This window comes from Drosophila serrata, unplaced genomic scaffold (assembly GCF_035046125.1).
Source record: "Drosophila serrata isolate PLE 108 unplaced genomic scaffold, ASM3504612v1 contig_184, whole genome shotgun sequence".
Taxonomy (NCBI): domain Eukaryota; kingdom Metazoa; phylum Arthropoda; class Insecta; order Diptera; family Drosophilidae; genus Drosophila; species Drosophila serrata.
Window position 1 is genome coordinate 3,506,931 of NW_028257082.1, and position 19,527 is coordinate 3,526,457.

Sequence of the window (19,527 nt, forward strand, 5' to 3'; positions counted from 1 at the left end):
TATAATTATTAATACTAATTCATTCGTACTAGAGAATATATAAATAAAATTAAAAATAAAAAAATCATTACATATGTGTTTTTTTATTTATTATCTTAATATTAAATAAAAACAACAATTAATTTGATTAATTAAATTAATTTAATTTATTACTTACAATGTTAATGTTATAGAGAACAAAACAAAATGAAATGAATGAAATTATTTGTGTTCTTGAGCCCAGTACTAATAGAAACAAACATCGATATTATCGATATTGCTCCGATGTTTTGCCCACCACTATTTTGCAGCCAACTTCACTTCAACGCGTTCGGATAATTTTCAGGAACAACCATTTATTTATTCGCAACAAATTGCGAAAAATTAAAGAGTGCGGTTAATTTGCGCGTGCACGGTGCTAACTAACATTCAGACATTGTTGTCTGCCTTTTGCGTTCCATCCTTCTTTGGTATTTTTCCCGTATTCTTATTTTTCGCACCGCCAGCTTTCCTGTGGTGCACTGGTGTGAGTAAGTGTGCGTGTTTCTGCCGCCAATCCAAAACTGAAGCAGAAAAATGGATGTGGCGAAGCTGGAGAAGATGAAGGTGGTGGACTTGCGCAACGAGCTCCAGTCGCGCGGTCTGGACACCAAGGGAGTTAAAGCCGTGCTAATCGAGCGCCTGCGGGCCCATGTGGAAGGTGGAGCCGGCGATGGAGGTGAGTTTGTGTGTATGCGTCATTTGTTTGCGTGTGTCCGAGCGCGTTGATGTGTGCGTGCGGCTTGCCGCGTTCGATTGCGCTGCGTTTGTACGAGTGCATATGTGTGCGTGTGGCTCAGCGTAAATTAATTGTAAGATTTCCTTATATAATTCCGAATTATTACATTGCCCGCATTGGGTTCTCCCCGATCGCCGCTTCCGTCCTGCAGATGGCGCTCCTGTCACACCAAGCCGACGCCAGCGTCGTACGCGCTCAATGTCCCGCTCACCGTCGCCCGTAGCAGCTGCTCCGGTCGCTGTTGAGCCTATACTCGACACTCTAGAAGAAGAGGAGCCGCCGGTCCAGACTGAGCAATTGGCCCCAGACGCAGAGCCTGAGCCTGAATCACAGCCGGAACCTGAACCTGAAGACGAACCAGAGCAGGAGGCGGAAGACACATCAGATACAGAGGCTGGAAATGATGAGCCACAGCCTCAGGCCGAAGAGTCTGACGAAAAAACAGAAATAGAGGAAAAGATCGATTCCGTCGAGAAGGACGAAGCTCCAGCCGCAGCCGAAATAAAGCAAGATGACGATGAGCCGATGGAGGAAGTCAAGGATGCGGCCAACGAAGACGAAGCAGAGGCGAAGCCGGCCGAGCACAACGAAGAAGAAACAGCTGTAAAAATGGCGGAAGAGCCCCAGGAAAATGGAGACAGCCAGAAAATGGACGTTGACGACGAGTCCACTGTTCAAAAGACAACCGAAGATGCCGAGGCCACTGCAGCCAAGTCCGAGGATCAGCATCAGGAGCGACGTAAGCGTTCGCATAGTCGTTCTCGTTCTCGTTCCCGTAGCGGTTCCCGCTCCCCCAAACACCGCAGCAGTGTGAGCGACAAGCGCGACTCCAAGGCAGTTGCTGAGGAGCGCACCGTGCCCGAGGACGAGCCCACCATTGAGGAGAACAAAGTGGGACTAAGCTGGTGTAAGTAATCATTTAATTTAATTTGATTTAAAATAAATTAGAATCACTTAGCCCATAATTCAGCTTGAGAGATAATTATCATTTTTGAAAGATAGTATCAGTTTGGTCACAAAACTATATTTTCTGGATATTTTTTAATCTTTCAGTGGATTCCGACTTGCATCTTCGTATTGATCCAACAACTTTCGCTTCGGCCAAACCCCTATCCACTGAGATCTATTCACTGATTTGGTCTGGAGCTCGGTCTAACTTCGGAGTTCGAGAGGGCAAAGTGTGCTACGAGGTTCGCCTGGCAGAGGAGGTACAATCGGAGAACTCGCACTACTTTCGGGATGAACCGCATGTGCGAGGCTTTCGTGTTGGCTTCTCCAAGCCGCAAAGCACTCTGTTGCTGGGTGAGGCAGAACATTCCTTTGGCTACTGCGAAACCGGTCGTAAGGCTAACCAAGGTGAGTTCTCGGACTACGGCAAGCCTTACAAGCTAGATGATGTAATCGGTTGCTACCTGGACTTGGAGAGTGAGCCATGCACTATTAAGTACACTCTGAACGGTGAGGATCTGGGTGTTGCGTTTGAGTTCGAGAAGAGCATCTTGGGTGAGGAGGGAGCTCTCTTCCCTCACATTGTGACCAAGGGCTACGAGTACTCTGTAAACTTCTCGGATAACGAGCAATTGCTTGTGAATGCCGAGAGGCCGACCCGTAAGCGCCGCAAGCCACGCAAGGAAGAGGATAAGGACGATGACAAGGACGACAACGATGGAGAGAAGTGGAAGGTGCTGGACGAGGCTACCGCCGACGACGACGAGTTGGAAAAAAAGGATGAAGAAGATGGCAAAACAAACTCTGAACAGGCCGATGAAGCTGAAAATTCGGAGACAGCCAAAGAGGCAGAGAAGCAGAGTGGTGAAACAGCTGCCGAAGACAAAGCAGAGGCTGAGGCTGCCAAGCCGAGTGAAACCTCTGAAACTGGTAAGGATAATTTTAAGATCCACCAGTGAATATTTCTAATTCTTTAAATCTTATTTATTCTAGTTGAAGCGTCTGCAACTGATGCAGCCTCTGGCGAAGCTGAAACTGTTGCCAATGGCAATGCCACCGCTGAAAAGGTGAATGACGAGAAAGCAAGGGAGGAGCAGAAACCGTCGACCGCCAACGAGGAAGAGGAGGACGAGGATGGTCCGTCACCTAACAAGCGTCCCAAAACCGATGAAGATTCGGAGAAGGGTGAATCTGAGAAGGACAAGGAGAAGTCCCAAGCGCACACCGATGAAGATGAATACGAGGACGTTGCGCCCGAGCCAAGGGAAACTGCTGCATTATTGGACGGCTATGTGCTGGTGGGACTGGTGCCAATAGAACAGCTAAGACCAGGACCCCAACGCGCCGGGTCGCGCAAAGAGTGTGAGGTCATTCTATTGGTCGGCTTGCCTGGCTCTGGAAAGACCCACTGGGCACTCAAGCATGTGGCTGAGAATGTGGACAAGCGCTACGATTTGATTGGCCCCGATGCGTTCATTGCCAAGATGACGGTATGTTGAGAAACTAGCTTGTAGCTTGAACTGTTGCCTGATCTTTGACAACTCTTGCAGATTGACGGTGCCTCTCGCAAAACTGTACACAAAGGACGTTGGGATAAGGTGTATGAGACATGCTTGAACAGTCTAGCAGCTCTGGAAGACATTGCCATGAAGCGTCGTCGCAATTTCATACTCGATCAGGTAAAACATAAGCAAATGACCCACAAAACACAACTTAAACACACACACACAATATACACTGTGAACGAACGATAACCAAACGAAACAAGCGAGAATTTTACGTTGATGATGATGACTTTTTCGTCCGGCCATCATCCCTACGCGGGGTAATGGCGCAACTCTGTTGCTCTACATATGTATTTTTTTTTTATATATATTTTTTTTTGTACATTTGAGACTGCATTAATTTGTTGCTCATTGCTCGCACTCGGTAGAGATCCCAAGTGTCCCTAAGAGGGTCGCCAACTATTCGCTTAACCGCCAGGCAGGTATGTCCTAGCCTGTAAGTTAATCCGATAATTAGTGTGCTTAAGTTTTGAGGCAGTAAGTATGTGTTAGCTTAAGCTATGGGTGCAGCAGATATGCAACAGTTGACGGGGCAATTGAAAGAGGGGGGGCATTTGTGTAAGATAAGTTGGGTAAGGGGAATGGGAATGGAAATGGAAAATGGCATTGGAGAAAGAGAGGAAGAAAAGGAGCGAGCGGCATGGAAGCCACTGTAAGTAAACAAAAACCAATCCGATCGACAATCTAATCACATATACTACGTATTAGTACCTACTATCTCTACCTCTCTATCTCTCTCTAAGTGCCAAATATATATCTCATATATAATGTGTATGTGTATCTACAGAGAGAGCTATGCGATGCTTCCCACAGCCAACAGCCAACGGCACAGCCAGCCACGACTACTCTTTTACTCATTCTATACATATAACTTTATTATATCCTTGTTGAAAAAGAAGTATTAAGTCAACTGTTGTTTAGTTGTGGCCACGGGCCGCTAGGTATTATGATGGTGGTGTGCACACGCCCTTTCCTTGGGGTTCGATTGCCACCAAGGTGGAACAGGTATGTGTTAGCTTGTAAGCGCCAGAGCCCGGGCGGAGTACGTTCATCAGAACCAAACCAAACCAAACCAAACCGAATCGAATCATCAACGTGTTTCTCAAAATGGCTTGCTATCTATATCCGATCACCGACAACTATCCCCAAACTACAACAACCAAAACAACCCAACCAAACAACAACTGGCTGACTACAACAATCTCAACCAAATCAACCCAACAACCAACCAACCAACCGATCAACTGTATTCTTGTAGACCAATGTGTATGCCTCGGCCCAGCGACGTAAAATGAAGGGTTTCAACGACTTTAAGCGCATTGCGGTTGTTTGCATACCCAGCGAAGATGAGTTAAAACGTCGCATCGCCGATAAAGAGGAAAAGGGAAATGCTTTTACAGTTAAAGAGTCAACAATTAATAACTTACGAGGTAAATATTGTCCACCACACAAAACAAACGCAACGAAATATTGCAAATTGAACAAAAAACCAGAATATTGTACGATCGTTTAACTTATTTTCTATTCTACCTACCTAAAATAAGGAGGCATTCAATGTAACAAAAAAGAAAGATAAATAATCTAGAAAACGTTCTGTAAAGTATATATTTAGTTTGTAAGCAGCTGCACTTTATGTATGTATCTGTACGTAATTGTAACTGTAAGCCATTTAAATAATATCTCATAATTTTATGATTATTATTTTCATTATCCATTAAAATACTTTATCAATAGAGTCCATGAGTCACCATTTATGGCAACTTGGAGCCTACTTTTGCATTTTCTAACTTTAATAATCTGAATTCGAATGCATTATTGAAGTCCTTTGACTTTACTAATGATGATAATAATAATATTAATTTCGAAACCAAGCTCCCAGTTGCCTGCCCCAATCCTCTATTCTCTATATAATGTCTAATGTGTAAAGATTCATCTCTGCACTGCTGCCCCTATTGACCATGCCTTTGCGCACTCTTTTTCCAGCCAATTTCACATTGCCCTCGCTGGAGTTTGGCTGGTTTGATGACATAAACTACACTGAGCTGACCGGAGACGAGGCCAAGAGCGAGGTAAAGAAGTACAACGAGAAGGGCAAGAAGGCCATCGATGCGGAAAGGTCTCGGGACAAGCGATCCCGGGGTGGCCGGGACAACTATCGACGTGATGATCGAAACCGGAATCGGTACAACGATGACCGTCGTCGTGATTATGGTGGCCAGAGGCACGAGAGCAGGTGGAGTGATGCTAGGCGTGGTGGCGGCGGTGGCGGTAGCTACTCTAGCAACAGTGGTGCTGGAGGAGGTGGCAGTCGGGGATACGATAATCGTCGAAGCTACAGCGGAAGCAGCGGTGGCCAGCAAAATTGGATGCAGAACAGTCGCAGAAGCGGATATGATGATCGTGGCTATGGCGGAGGCAGCGGGGGTGGCGGAAATCGTGGATACGATAATCGCAATCGCGGCTACGGTGGCAGTAGCGGTGGCGGTGGCCAGCAAAACTGGATGCAGAACAACCGCAACAGGAGCGGGTATGACGATCGGAGTTACGGAAGTTCCCGAGACTATCGTGATCGAGACCGTGGCAATGATCGCAGTCGAATGGGCAGTAACGACAGAAATCGGGGCAGTAGCCAGAGCAGCAGCTATCGCTCGGGTGGCGGAACTCATCAACAACGGGATTTTCGGCCTGGCCACCGCGACACCAAAGAAGATAGTCGCGGTGGCTATGAGCGGTCAGCTGGCCAATCGCTGCCCAAGTACGGAAATAACTCGGCTGCAGGTGGTGGCTACGATCAATACAAACAGCAGTCGGGTGGAGCACCCGGCGGAGGCAAGGTAATAGAAAAAAGATGATACCCATTTTACCAAATTACTACTAATTTTTGTCTTTTCTAGGCCTCTCTCAGCGGCAAGTGGAGCACCTACACGCAGCACCAGCAGCAGACGCCGCAGCATCAACAGACCGGTGTCTGGCAGACGCAGCAGCAGTCACAACAGTACCAACAGCAGCATCAGCAGCAGACCGCAGGCCAGCAACAACAATACTGGGGGGGATACAATCAAATGGCTGGTAAGTAGCCACAGTGCTTACTGTTCCGAATACTCCTAATGAAATTTTGCCCACAGCTGGTTATGGCAACCAACAGCAACAGACCTGGCAGAGCGCCGCCGATCCGCAGCAGCAGCAACAGCAATGGATGTCCTGGTGGCAGGTAAGATATGAAAGCAACTCACAATGCAAAGAGGTTCATATTCTCTTCCTTCAGCAGCAACAGCAGCAGGGCTCGGGCGGAGCAGCGGCCAATAATGCCAGTGGTGGAGCCGGCGTCCATGTAGGTGGCGGCGCCGCTGGCAATAATGATGGCGGTGCCACCAATCATTATTGGTCTCAATATTCATACTCCACACAGTCCAATCCGGGCGACAAGAAGTAGAGGAGTCCCCAGTTTCACCAACCAGCAGCCGAACATCCTCCAGCAAGGAGGAGCAAACCACAAAAAACTAAACTTCAAAAAATAGATTTTAAAGATTAACAAAAACGTAAAAACAAAATTAACTTAGTTTAGCCAGTTTTAGGCCAATCCAATCCAAAACACTACGAGGGTCGCCAAAACAAACTGCATAAGACAGCAATGAAGCCGAGCTATTTCTTTATAAACTGAAACTGCATCCACACCTACTGGCGGACGACTGTCATATTTCTATCTTTCGCATTTTCTTTCGACAAAGCAATAACATGAAACTTGGTCTATCATTCGGCATTACGCGTATCAAGGCAGTACAATTTGTTTTAACGTTTAATTATGATTAATTGTTTTATTATTTACAAACAAAAAACGCAAAACAATTGGAAGGCAACAATTAGAGAAGAAGCATTAACAAATAAATCTATACATTGAAAAACAATAAGATCTAAAGTATTTTAAATGTGGGAAAGGGATTAACACACTTTTTGGGTTTGTATTCGGTTATAAATCTAATAAATCATAATCATATATTATTTTAATGTATGTATTAGTTTCTGTATGTTTTTTGCAGTGACTGTTTAAAATTAATTAATTAATTTGTAATTTCCCCAGCCCCTTTTCCACCGAATAAAATTGAAATTTATGGGGATTTTAATACGATTTCAATGAACAGAGAATACATTGTGTAAATATGTCTTTAACTAATTAAAGAAAATAAAATTACTTCCGTTTATATTTGTGATTCCTAGATAAACATTTTTAATAAACCACGACCCTTAAAGAGTGTTTTTCTTGTCTAACAATATACATTTCTTCGTAATATGTATAATTTAATTATTGTCTCCTTTCTTTAATATACAATATATCAATCTAATCTGAATCTCAAAATAGATCCTGAACAGAATATTTTTAAATTTAACTGCCGCCTTAAAAAAGCTACATCAAAAATGCATAATTTCCAGACTTCAATTTTGGTATTTTTTAGTACATTTAGTACATCAGCTGTTTTATCGGCTTCGATCCGAGCACGCCTCACTAATAAAAAAAACAATAAAACCGAAGGTGTGTGGTAATTGGAACAAGCCGAAAATTAGTTAATTAATTTTAATTGGCCAGGTAAGACTTGCTCATAAGCATCAACAATTACTTCTTGTTAATGAAGAACCTAGAAAACTTACACATTTAATTCAGGTGGACGAATATGCATAACTAATTCCAAAGAATTTCATATCATAATTATCTTGAACTGCTATATAATTACACACATATGTATGTACATACATATGTACAACCAATTGTGATAAGAAAGCGTCGTCTGCATGACGCATTCACTGGAGGCACTAATGGTGGTTTCCATTGATTTTTCCACAGAACCGAGGGGCACGGAACCCAATCCAGTACAAAATGGTCGCCATTCAGCTGTTTAACGAGATCGGTAGCATCTTTCGCAATGTGAGTTTGAAACTGCTTCTTTATATGGTTGACCTTTGCTTAATTGTTTTCTCTGTGTTTTTTTTTCCAGACTCCTACATATGCTCTTGTTTTGGAGACCCTGCTGCTCATAACCGTAGTTTGGTTGCTGCTGCATAGGCGTGGCGCTGGGAGCGGTCGTCGTCGGCGGCTGACGCAAGAGGAGGAGGATCAAATAATCGCCAACTACACGCCAGAGCCATTGGTGGCGGACACCGATCCCAACCATCCTTTGCTCCGCACCCGAATCGTACAGTCCAAGGTGGGCAAACGCATTAAAGTAGATGGACACGACTGCCTAAACTTGGGCTCCCACAACTATCTGGGTTTCCTCGAGGACGAGGAAATTCTGGAGGAGTCCTGCAAAACCCTGCGCAAGTATGGTGTGGGATCGTGTGGACCACGTGGCTTTTACGGCACCATGGACGTCCATCTGGACTTGGAGGATCGCATAGCCAAGTTCATGGGCCTGGAGGAGGCTATCGTTTACTCATATGGCTTCTCAACGGTGGCCAGCGCCATTCCCGCCTACGCCAAACGTGGCGATATTATCTTTGTGTACGTCACATGCATCCTTACACTGAAATATGACACTTAATGCCTGTATTGTTCTCCGCAGAGATGAGGCTGTAAACTTTGCCATTCAAAAGGGTCTGGATGCCTCACGCAGCACTATTGTCTTCTTCAAGCACAATAATGTAGAGGATCTGGAGCGCCTGCTGATTGAGCAAGAGAAGCGAGATCAGAAAAACCCCAAAAAGGCATTGAAGACACGGCGGTTCCTTGTCGCCGAAGGTATCTACATGAACACTGGCGAAATTTGCCCGCTGCCAGAGCTTGTTTCCCTGCGTCAGAAGTACAAGTTGCGTCTGTTTATCGATGAGAGCATCTCCTTCGGCACTTTGGGCAAGGGCGGTCGTGGAGTTACGGAATACTTCAATGTGGATGTAAGTTGGATTGCTTCGAAAAACATTAAATTGTTATATTAACTCTTATGTTCAACTTCAGCGCGATGAAATCGATCTGATCTCTGCCGGAATGGAGGGCTCGATGGCCACAATTGGTGGCTTCTGCGTTGGCTCGCACTTCATAGCCGAACACCAGCGTCTCTCTGGTCTGGGTTACATCTTCTCGGCCTCGCTGCCGCCCATGCTGACCCAAGCGGCCATCTCGGCACTGGATCGTTTCGAGCGGGAGCCACAAATATTTCAACAGTTGCAGGATAAGGCCAAGATGCTGCACAACAAGTTTTCGCGGTTCAGCAAGCTGACCATCCGCGGCAACGAATTGTCCCCGGTAAAGCACTTGTATTTAGCTACGGCAGCTGAGAGTTATGATAAGGAGTTGCAATTGCTCACCGAGTTGGCTGATAAGGTAATTTCAATATTTTTAATTTAATTACAAACCTAGCTAATTCCTACTATGTTTTTGCAGTGCATAGCTCGAGGCGTGGCCGTTGTGCAGGCTGCCTATTTGAAGGATAGGGAGCGTCACCCGGTGCGTCCCAGTATTCGCATCGCTGTCAACCGTCTGGTGGAGGAGACGGATATCAACGCTGCCTTTGAGACTATTGAGAGTGTTTCCAGTGCTCTGCTTTAAGTCCGCTAAATAAATAGGTATAAATATGGAAACCTTCCGACAAGGGCCTTCCCATAAGGTCCGCGGACATTTTTCCTTTAAAATTATATTTTTTCACGTCCAGTTCAGTATACAATATTTGAGCACAACTACTACTAGCCTTGCACCTGGTATCTTGTTCATATGTTTGGCATTTTAATAAGCACTAGAGTTCTAAGAAAAAAATGCAAAGGTTCCAAGGTTCAGATAAGGGCTGGCCAAATAAAACTAATAGTTTTATTATTGTAATCCACCGTAGTTTTAATGGGTCGCTATCTCTTGTTTAGTAGTTTTATGTTCTGTATTCTAAAGCCAGGCAGAAAAGGCGATCAAAGCATTTATTGGTTTTGTTTTTTTATGTCCCTAATATACATAAGTATATAAGTAGATTTTATCTTTGGATTTCTTAAAGGCCTTATTTTATCTACAAAGGCGTGGAGCCATTATATTGTATTATGGGTCTTTGTTGAGTTGTGCTATAATATATAGTTAAATTACATAGGATTTTCTGTATTTTATAAGTGGAATCCGGAATCCCATCATATAACCAAATTAATCATTGAATTTATAGTTCCTCGGGTCTATGTATATGCTTCATAATCATGAAGCTTATCAATAATAATTTAAATTACAATGATTCCCAAGACAACGTTCCCATTCGTAACCCTTCGACATTCAAAATCAGGCATCTCAATACGTTGCTACAATGAACTTGACAACGACGACCCTAAATCATGATGTTTTCCACATAACGCTTCGATGCCGGCTCACCGGCGAACGGCAATCAGCAGTCAGCGGTAATTGGGCGTATACTTAATATATATTTCCACACATACAACTGTACTTTGGAGCCATCAGTGCGAGTACGCAATATTTGGCGACGAAAACATGCATCGCCGGCGCCCGTTGTTTACATGTGCGAATGAGCCCGGCAAGGAAAAGCTGCAAAACAGCTGTGCCAAAAGCTCATGTCCGCGTCGAAACTTTTGAGTTGGACTGCAGCTGATGGGGCGTCACAGTTCCGAGTGGACAGGCAGCGTCTTCGCTTCGTTTTTTGGTCCGTGATCTTCTGGCGCTGCTCCCCTCCCATTCCGACATGGCGGAGGTAAAGGACATCGAGAAGCTGTTTGAAACTGACGGCTACCTGCGACCCCACGAGCATGAGATCCGGCGTAGGTGAGTAGTATCAGTGGCGCCCCAAAAGCGGCGCTTCGTGTAACCCCAAGGTTGCTATGCCGGCTCGGTGCGAGTGATAAGCGGACTTAACGCGGCCTCCAGCTCCGGCTGCATAACCAAACCATATCAGCCGGAGAGTGCCCTAGCTGCCGGGTGACATGCAGTTTGCGGTTGGAAAAACTGCGTTCGCAATGTCGAATGAAGGTCGTTGGTGTTTGCCGCCCTCAGTGTGTGTTTTAGTTAGTGTGTGTGTGTGTGTGTGTGTGCACCGTGCTGGTGTTTGTTAAACTAATTTTATAAAGCGTGTTCTTTGTGTATCTGCTGCGTGCTGCCGGCGTGTTTGGAGCACGGATGATCTTGGCCTTGGTGGCCTTTTCCGTGTTGGCCCGAATCGTGTCAGCGGTGCGTCAACCCGATTCCTATTTTTACATCTTCGATGCAAATTTAAACACTTGGTTGTATTTCCGTTTTCATCGGATTTGTTTTGATTTCTTTTCCTTGCGTTTGGTTTTTTTTCGACACTCTTAAATTTACAAGATTAAACATCATTTAAGTCTCTTTCTAATATTTTTTGATGATTCGTGCCAGATCCTCTTAGTAGATGAGCTTATCTCCCCTTATCGAAGGAATTGCCGGAACAATAGGTTCATATAATCAAAACCTACACATTAATTTACTTGTTGAGTATAAAATTAGACCCCATCTGTACTTGACCAGCCTTAACACTTATGACCTTTTAGCCAATATTCAATAGATCAAAACTAAACCAAGAATACATTAATTTCAATTGGGACAGCTTTTCTGTGCTAGTTTTAAAAAATTAAAACATATAAGAAACTGATTTTTTTTTTTAGATTTTGATAATTTTACCGATGTTACCCCTTATACAAATTTGATATAATTTACAAAATTTTTTTCTTCCGAACATGGCTAGTTTGACTAAGCTGCTGACTGAAATTATAATTTCTGACTGAAATTATAATACTCTCCCTTTGTATCCGGCAGAAAATATTATTTGAATTTTTAAATGTGTCTAAGTCCTAAACGATAATAACAAATATTTTTTAATAAATTTATTCTTATAATTTGGACTTGATATAAACCAATACGTATTTTAGAGCAATATCTCTAAAGTTCTCACTCGTGGAAACAAAATCTTAAAGAATGGAGAAATCCTGGAAAAATGAGCCTTTTTAGTTTTTATTATTACGTAATTATTTAGTCAAGATAATTTTTATAGTCATGATTGCTAAGGATTGAAAATTTAAAGAACTAAATCAGGATTTCGTTGGATTTGTTAGTGGCCGATTCCAAGAGATATTGTAATTGTTTATTGTAGGAGACGTTTTTTTAAATATTTATTATTGAAGTATTTGGTCCAAACCAATTTATTGTTTTGACAAGAATATGTCTTGTTTTATTCGAACAGATACTAGCTTTGTTTGATTGAATGATTCAGTTTATTTGTTTTAGAAAGTTCATGATTTAATATTAATACTTTATTTTCAATATACCCTTTTAATGGTTCTTACAACTCCTAAATATAAAATTTTTTTTATACGCAGACACGGTGTGCTTCAGGACTGGTTGAAAAGGATTAACCAGGGAGAGGGTGGACTGGAACAGTTTTCACAGGGCTACAAGTACTATGGTCTCCATTTTCAACCCGACAATTCGGTGATAGCCCGTGAATGGGCACCTGGAGCTAGGGATGTCTACCTCACTGGTGATTTCAGTAAGTTGTCTTCCATTTTGAAGCCGATCATTAGGGTTAATCTAATAATTACCTCCCCACAGACAACTGGCACTGGGAGTCTCACCCCTTCAAGAAGCTCGACTTTGGCAAGTGGGAGCTTCACCTGCCCCCCAATGCAGACGGTAGTCCAGCCATCAAGCACTTGAGCGAAATTAAGGTGATCATTCGCAACCATTCCGGTCAGTTGCTGGACCGCCTGTCGCCATGGGCCAAGTACGTGGTTCAGCCACCCAAGTCGGCCAATCAGGGCGTCAACTACAAGCAGTACGTATGGGAGCCACCGTCCTACGAGCGCTACCAGCGTCAGCATCCTCGGCCAGCCAAGCCAAAGTCGCTGAGGATCTACGAGTGCCATGTGGGTATCGCGTCCCAGGAGCCTCGAGTGGGTAGCTATGATGAGTTTGCCGACCGGATCGTGCCACGCATCAAGCGCCAAGGATATAACTGTATCCAGGTGATGGCTATTATGGAGCATGCCTACTATGCCAGTTTTGGTTACCAGGTGACCAGCTTCTATGCTGCCTCCAGCCGCTACGGCAATCCGGAGCAGCTGAAGCGTATGATCGACGTGGCCCACTCCCATGGTCTGTATGTGCTCCTGGACGTGGTCCACTCGCACGCATCTAAGAACGTGCAGGATGGTCTGAACCAGTTCGACGGCACCAACAGCTGCTTTTTCCACGATGGAGCCCGAGGAGAGCACTCGCTCTGGGACAGCCGTCTCTTTAACTACGTGGAGTACGAGGTACTGCGCTTTCTTCTGTCTAACCTGCGCTGGTGGCATGATGAGTACAACTTTGATGGTTATCGGTTCGACGGCGTTACTTCCATGCTGTACCATTCGAGGGGCATTGGAGAGGGATTCAGTGGAGACTATAACGAATACTTTGGCCTGAATGTCGACACGGATGCCCTTAACTACCTGGGGCTGGCAAATCACTTGCTGCACACTTTGGATCCGGAGACTATTACCATTGCGGAGGTGAGAGGGTATTTAACCTAGATCTGGACAATAACACATTATCTTCTTTTTATAGGATGTTTCAGGTATGCCCACCTTGTGCCGACCGGTTTCGGAGGGCGGTATCGGCTTCGACTACCGCCTAGGCATGGCCATTCCGGACAAGTGGATTGAGTTGCTGAAGGAGCAGAGCGATGACGAGTGGAACATGGGTAACGTGGTGCACACATTGACCAACCGCCGCTGGATGGAGAACACGGTGGCGTACGCCGAGTCACACGACCAGGCTCTTGTGGGCGACAAGACTATTGCCTTCTGGCTTATGGACAAGGAAATGTACACGCACATGTCAACGCTGTCGGATCCCTCGCTGATTATTGACCGAGGCCTGTCGCTGCACAAGATGATCCGGCTGATAACGCACTCGCTGGGCGGAGAGGCCTACCTGAACTTCATGGGCAACGAGTTCGGTCATCCGGAGTGGCTTGATTTTCCGCGCGTCGGTAACAATGACTCGTATCACTATGCCCGCCGGCAGTGGAATCTGGTCGACGATGAGCTTCTGAAGTACAAGTACCTCAACGAGTTCGATCGGGCCATGAACACCCTGGAGGAACGGTACGGTTGGCTGCATTCCGGACCCGCCTATGTCAGCTGGAAGCACGAGGGCGACAAGATCATAGCCTTTGAGCGAGCTGGCCTGGTGTTCGTCTTCAACTTCCATCCCCAGCGCAGTTTCACCGGTTACCGCGTGGGCACCAACTGGGCCGGTACATATCAGGCGGTGCTCTCCTCCGACGATCCGCTCTTTGGTGGACACAACCGCATCGATGCCAACTGCACGCACCGCTCCAACCCCGAGGGCTATGCCGGACGAAGCAACTTTATTGAGGTATACACACCATCCCGCACGGCCGTGATCTATGCTCGCGTCAGCGACTAGCCATAGTCGGAATTTGAGCCGGAACTCAGACTCGGTCTCTGAATTTGTAAATGCCGGAACGAATTTCAGCCTTAGTTATAGTCTTTGTTAATGTTACGAATCGGAAAATTGCCATCGTTGAAATATATATGCACAGTGAGGTATAGTTTTCTAAAATCGATCTTGAATGGGTACTTAACGGTCAGGATGGGATTAGTATATTCTTATACTAAGTCCAGTATCACGGTTTTAATTATAAAATAATATCTACCCAAGGTACCAAAAGTTTTCCTTCTTAATGGATTGTTAAAATTGTACATTAATTGTAATTAATTGCATTTTATGTATAAATATGTAAAACTTACGGAGATTACAATTGATTACACTTTCATTTGCTTTACAAAAGCATTTTAGAGTTACCCATGAATTAGAGAATAGATTTCCTTTTTACATTTAAGCTTAATATTAAATATAAAAGGTTTGTAAATAGTGAAAAAAGAGACTAATAGTCGCTGCTTGAAGACTCATCAGAGCTTGTATCCTGTTGGCGTCGCCCGCGTCTCCTTGATGGTGGCGGCTTCTTGGTAGCTGCCGGCTTTCGACCCTTCTTCGACTTGGGCCCGCGTGCTCTTTGAGACTCAGCCTCCGAGGTACTGGCCTCCGCCGATGGATTTGGATTCGGGTTGACCTGCAAGCACTCGTTGAGTCGATTCTCGAACTCGGTTACAACAGCCTTGAGCTCCGGTTTGGCTAGTTTGTTAGTGTTGCTGATGATCAGCTTGAAGGACTGATAGACCTCATCCACCTGCACCTTGTCCTTGAAGTGCTGCAAGTTATCAATAAGCTTGTTTACCGACCGCTCATTGTAGCTGAGCAGGCTGAGGCAGTAGGCAATATCGCGCCATTGGCGCTCAACGCGCGTCACCGGGAAGCGCAGGCATAGTTTCTCAACGAGAGTTTCGATTTGGCGGTCCTTCTGGATAAGACCCAGAATATAGGACATGGTCGTGCGGTATTTATCCTCGTCCAGGTTCAGGTTAATGTCGCCCAACCGCGAGATAATGTCCGGCAGGACGTTGTACAGAATGTTGGACTTGTTGGCGATCTCCTTGAAGAATTGCTTTGTGATGTTGCGAATCTCCTCGTTCTCGTCCACAATGCAGAGCGCCATGTCTGCGATCTGACCCTTGACGCGTATCATCTCGTTGAGAATGAGATGGGACAGCATCTTAACGGCTGTTAGCCGGAGCTCAGTGTTTGATTCATGCAGCTGTGCGTAAAAGTGTCCCGTCCAAGGCTCGATGATGTTCGGGAAGCGGAAGGTGAGATCCGACAGGCCCACCACCGTGTTGCACTTGATGCGGATGTTCTTGGTCAAGCTGAGGATGTTCATCAAGAAGCTCATGTTGGTCTCGCAGAAGCGTGACGAAACGGTCATTAGGCGGGCGAGCGTCAAGGTTGCTGCTTGCTGTAGCTTGGCGTCACGGAACTCTCCGGGTCTTTGGCAGATGGTCTTGACGAATCGGGACAGCTTGGTGAGCAGGGCCTTGGGGTTGTACAGTAGCATGTCCTCGCCAATGCTGTGTATTTCCTCGGCAATGTTGTCCTCGGCCGTGGCCCCCACCAAATCCTCGTCCGGCTCCTGCTGCGGTTCCGCCGTTACACCCGATAGCCGCTTGCGCACCTCCATAGCGGAAACGTTTAGGGTCTTCCTATTGCTCATTGGCGGCGGCGGCTTGTTTCGATTATTTCGCTCCTCCTGAGCCGTCAGCTCCTCGCGGTACTTCATGTTGTTATAGATGTCCATATCCAGGAAGATCATCTCCTTGATGGTCATGTACCCAATGCAGAACACGAAGCGAGAGACCAAGTAAACAGGCATCATCATCTTCCCCCGCTGGAGAGTTGAACTCTGTGTGATGCGCTGAGTCTGCGTGAAGGGCTGAGTCTGCGAACAGGGTATCTCTGTCGGCGGCTGCGAGCACAAATCGTTCTCCTTATCCGCCACTGCCGCCGGTGAGGGGGCCACAGCTGACACATCTTCCGCATTGATCAGCCAATTCTCGTTGAAACGCTTGATCAGCGCTTTCACCAGCTGCTGCGAGATCACATCCGGTGCTTGGCACATTTTGTAGAAGTATTCGAATACACTCATGGCCAGACCGTCAAAGTCCGACAGCTTCTGGTGGAAAAAGAAGTCCAGGAATAGCCGGGTGATCTTTGTCACAAATTCCGACTCACTGTCATGTCGCTTGTAGAACTTGGCATTGCTGTTGGATTTGACGGAGTTGACCAGCAACTGAAGACAGCCGGTAAAAATGCGTGGATCCCGGCGCACTCTCGCCCCGACGGCAATGTCCTCGATGATGGCTGTGTTGGCAGACGCAATGGCGGCCTTCGAGTCCGAGGCCATGATCAGGAGCTGCAGAGCGAGGCGCGACTCGGCAGCGGTGGTTCCCTCCAGTTTGAGGGTGAAGCGCTCGAAGAGCACCTGAATGACCGAGGCATCGATGTCGCCAGCGGCAATCCACTCGGCCATCACCGATTCCATGGCCGTGTAGTGTCCATACTCGATTTCCGAAAGGAATTTCGACAAATTCTGTACCACCCGTATGGCGTGAACGCGCCCGGTATGATCCGTGGTGAAAAGCACTCGCTTGTATGCATTCGATACGGCATCGCGCTTTTCCTTGTCCGAGGACCACACAAGTTGCAGCATTCGTTGCATTCCCGACTCAGTACCGTGGATTCCGAACATGTAGCCCGTAGTGAACAGGTCCACCGCTTCGAACACGTCCGTGTTTGTCTTGGACATGAGCAGCTCGTGCAGCTTGGGGAAGGCTGATGTCATCAACACCGCAAAGTCAATGCTGTCCTTGAGGAACTGCACCGTTGCGATCTGCTGTAGCATCTCTTCGTTGCTCTGCTTTAATCCGGCGGCCACCAGGTGATATGTCTTCATCAGGGCCAAAACGTACACGCAGTGCTCATCGTGCTTCAGCTGGGAGCTTAGAGTCTGGTTACCTGCCAAGTAGTCGACCTTGCGGACCAATACAATCACTTCCTTGTAGTTCTTCTCGCGCATCATTGGCACGATCTTTTGCAGCAGGGCCTCGTCACTTTCCTCCTTGTCGAACTGCATGTCAGGAAACTCTGTAAGATTCTCCTCGATAAAGGGCAGCAGATCGGGTGCCAAGGTGCCCCACTCCTCGTTTAACTGCTCTTGCTGCTGGCGCTCTTCTTTGAGCACCTCGTCGAGCTTCTCCATAGCCTCCACTTCCTTCGCATGCTTGGCGCGAAGCTCGTCAATAGACAGTTTGCTGGAGTAGGGATTGCTTTCCAGCGCGGACTTGATCAGTTGCATGGCGGCACGCCGCACTAGCGAGCTCTTGTCCTCCAGCCGCCCGATGGCCTCGCTTAGCACGTTGATGATGAAGTTAAGCGGAATGGCGTGCTGCACCTTCAAATGATGCCAGATGCTAAGCACTTTGGAGCGTACGTGTGCCGATACGTCACAAATATGGGACAACAGATGCTCAAGGAACTCGTTGCGTACCTCCTTCAACTCCTGGCTGAGGCCTTCCGATGTCAGTTCGCTGATCACCGTGTCCCCAATGATTTGCAGCACACAGTTCCGAAGCGTGTGCGACTGGCAGTCCAGTAGATCATCAGCCAGCTTCGCCAAATGCGGTATGATCAGTGACGGCGCTATGTTCGAGAACTCGGTTAGGAAGTTGGCAAAGTGCTTGGACACCGCCGAATCGGAGCTGTCCAGCATTAGAGCGTCTGCAATGCCCTTGATCAGGATCGAGAAGACCGATGAGATACCATACTCTTCGTGCAGCAGGAAGATACCATTGGCCACAGAGACGGCTGCGTGTTCGGTGCCGCGAAGAATTTGCAATATACGGACCGGAAAGGTCATGGCATGATTGAAGCGCTTGATGGCGGTACCCAGGATCTGGAAGATCGTGTCGAAAACGTGCCGGTTGTCGCTGCGCACCGGCAGCAGCTCCAAGGTTCGATAGCAAATATCACAGACCATTGAAACAAAGTCCTCCTCTGCGACGGGCGGACTCCATAGTTTCTCGAGCGGACACTGCATTACGTTAAACAGCTGCACAAGGAACTTACCACGCTTGATGTCCCAGTCGGGGAAGTTTTCCAGCGATTGCTCTGCCTGCTTGCCGCGCTTCTTCTGGGCGTTGAGCTGGCCATCGCGCTGTGCCTGCTGGAAGCCATTGTCGATTTTCCGTACGATATTCACCTGTAGATAGAGTGTCATCTTGGTCAAATTCAGGTATCTGGTGCGTTGCTGGTTGCTCATCGGTTCGCTGGCGGTCAGCAGCGGCTGCAAGGCCTGGCCGAGGTTGTCCACGGTCAAGTAGAGCAAGTCGAAGGCCCGCATAAGGTTGCGAATGGTGGATTCATTGTTGCCGGGGGCCTCAACAATAGAGTAATAGGTGTCGAAGTGTTCGAAGATGTAGAATGGATCATCCAGGCGGGCTTTCCGCTTGCATTCCAACAGCTTTTGGGAGATTTCGGCGTTGCCGAAGATCTCCTTCACGTAGTACTGGTCGCCGCAGCTGTTCACCAGGTCAGTTGCGTTGAGCGGCAGCACGAACTGGAAGTCCTTAGTCTCTTCCATCGTTTGCTTATTTTAATTAAATTAACTCAATATCCACTAGCGTTTGTTTTTCGATTTTTGTTTTTTCGGCGGTGGCGTCCTAGTGATGTCAAATCTTGGCGGCAGATAGATTGATCGCCGTATATCTATAGAGTTGCCAGATCGTTTAAAATATCGATAGCACCGGCCGTTCGATATCGACTGTACTCTTATATTTCTAAAAATCCTGACCTATGGGTAAGTAGCTCAGCAAAAGCCCGAG

At 46.6% G+C, this 19,527-nt stretch overlaps 4 protein-coding genes across 7 annotated transcripts; 3 read left to right on the forward strand and 1 right to left on the reverse strand.

Annotated features, from left to right (window-relative positions):
* Positions 1-252: 252 nt before the first annotated feature.
* On the forward strand, positions 253-7,178 carry LOC110179203 (uncharacterized). 4 transcript variants are annotated; one of them, XM_086828132.1, is made up of 10 exons: positions 253-697; positions 909-1,664; positions 1,811-2,635; positions 2,699-3,195; positions 3,256-3,384; positions 4,529-4,700; positions 5,254-6,104; positions 6,165-6,339; positions 6,396-6,481; positions 6,536-7,178. In XM_086828132.1, exons 1-10 carry the CDS (start codon positions 556-558, stop codon positions 6,701-6,703), a joined length of 3,801 nt encoding a protein of 1,266 aa, XP_086684258.1. In that variant the 5' UTR covers positions 253-555; the 3' UTR covers positions 6,704-7,178. The 4 variants fall into 4 exon arrangements, 2 of the variants coding, with proteins under 2 accessions (XP_086684258.1, XP_020802280.2); XM_020946621.2 differs by having other exon boundaries at positions 6,539-7,178; XR_015270607.1 differs by lacking the exon at positions 4,529-4,700.
* A 525-nt stretch (positions 7,179-7,703) lies between these two features.
* On the forward strand, positions 7,704-10,072 carry Spt-I (serine palmitoyltransferase subunit I). The gene is made up of 6 exons (XM_020946646.2): positions 7,704-7,852; positions 8,108-8,188; positions 8,259-8,764; positions 8,826-9,153; positions 9,215-9,580; positions 9,641-10,072. The coding sequence occupies exons 2-6, from the start codon at positions 8,141-8,143 to the stop codon at positions 9,803-9,805; spliced, it is 1,413 nt and encodes a 470-aa protein (XP_020802305.2). The 5' UTR covers positions 7,704-7,852; positions 8,108-8,140; the 3' UTR covers positions 9,806-10,072.
* A 502-nt stretch (positions 10,073-10,574) lies between these two features.
* On the forward strand, positions 10,575-14,815 carry AGBE (1,4-alpha-glucan-branching enzyme). The gene is made up of 4 exons (XM_020946604.2): positions 10,575-10,999; positions 12,565-12,734; positions 12,797-13,737; positions 13,793-14,815. Exons 1-4 carry the CDS (start codon positions 10,920-10,922, stop codon positions 14,657-14,659), a joined length of 2,058 nt encoding a protein of 685 aa, XP_020802263.2. The 5' UTR covers positions 10,575-10,919; the 3' UTR covers positions 14,660-14,815.
* Positions 14,816-14,941: 126 nt separating this feature from the next.
* Positions 14,942-19,520, reverse strand: Cap-D2 (CAP-D2 condensin subunit). The gene has a single exon (XM_020946603.2). It carries the CDS (start codon positions 19,284-19,286, stop codon positions 15,141-15,143), a length of 4,146 nt encoding a protein of 1,381 aa, XP_020802262.2. The 5' UTR covers positions 19,287-19,520; the 3' UTR covers positions 14,942-15,140.
* Between the last annotated feature and the right edge of the window lie 7 nt (positions 19,521-19,527).

What these genes read in the sequence shown, in the direction of transcription:
- LOC110179203 (XM_086828132.1), top strand. Translation starts at nt 556, where the DNA reads ATGGATGTGGCGAAGCTGGAGAAGATGAAGGTGGTGGACTTGCGCAAC. An exon ending in GAGTGAAACCTCTGAAACTG is followed by an intron (nt 2,636 to 2,698) that starts GTAAGGATAATT and finishes TATTTATTCTAG; the next exon opens with TTGAAGCGTCTGCAACTGAT. An exon ending in GCAATTTCATACTCGATCAG is followed by an intron (nt 3,385 to 4,528) that starts GTAAAACATAAG and finishes GTATTCTTGTAG; the next exon opens with ACCAATGTGTATGCCTCGGC.
- AGBE (XM_020946604.2), top strand. Translation starts at nt 10,920, where the DNA reads ATGGCGGAGGTAAAGGACATCGAGAAGCTGTTTGAAACTGACGGCTAC. An exon ending in GAGCATGAGATCCGGCGTAG is followed by an intron (nt 11,000 to 12,564) that starts GTGAGTAGTATC and finishes TTTTATACGCAG; the next exon opens with ACACGGTGTGCTTCAGGACT. An exon ending in CTACCTCACTGGTGATTTCA is followed by an intron (nt 12,735 to 12,796) that starts GTAAGTTGTCTT and finishes ACCTCCCCACAG; the next exon opens with ACAACTGGCACTGGGAGTCT.
- Cap-D2 (XM_020946603.2), bottom strand. Translation starts at nt 19,286, where the DNA reads ATGGAAGAGACTAAGGACTTCCAGTTCGTGCTGCCGCTCAACGCAACT.
- Spt-I (XM_020946646.2), top strand. Translation starts at nt 8,141, where the DNA reads ATGGTCGCCATTCAGCTGTTTAACGAGATCGGTAGCATCTTTCGCAAT. An exon ending in TCGGTAGCATCTTTCGCAAT is followed by an intron (nt 8,189 to 8,258) that starts GTGAGTTTGAAA and finishes TTTTTTTTCCAG; the next exon opens with ACTCCTACATATGCTCTTGT. An exon ending in CGGAATACTTCAATGTGGAT is followed by an intron (nt 9,154 to 9,214) that starts GTAAGTTGGATT and finishes GTTCAACTTCAG; the next exon opens with CGCGATGAAATCGATCTGAT.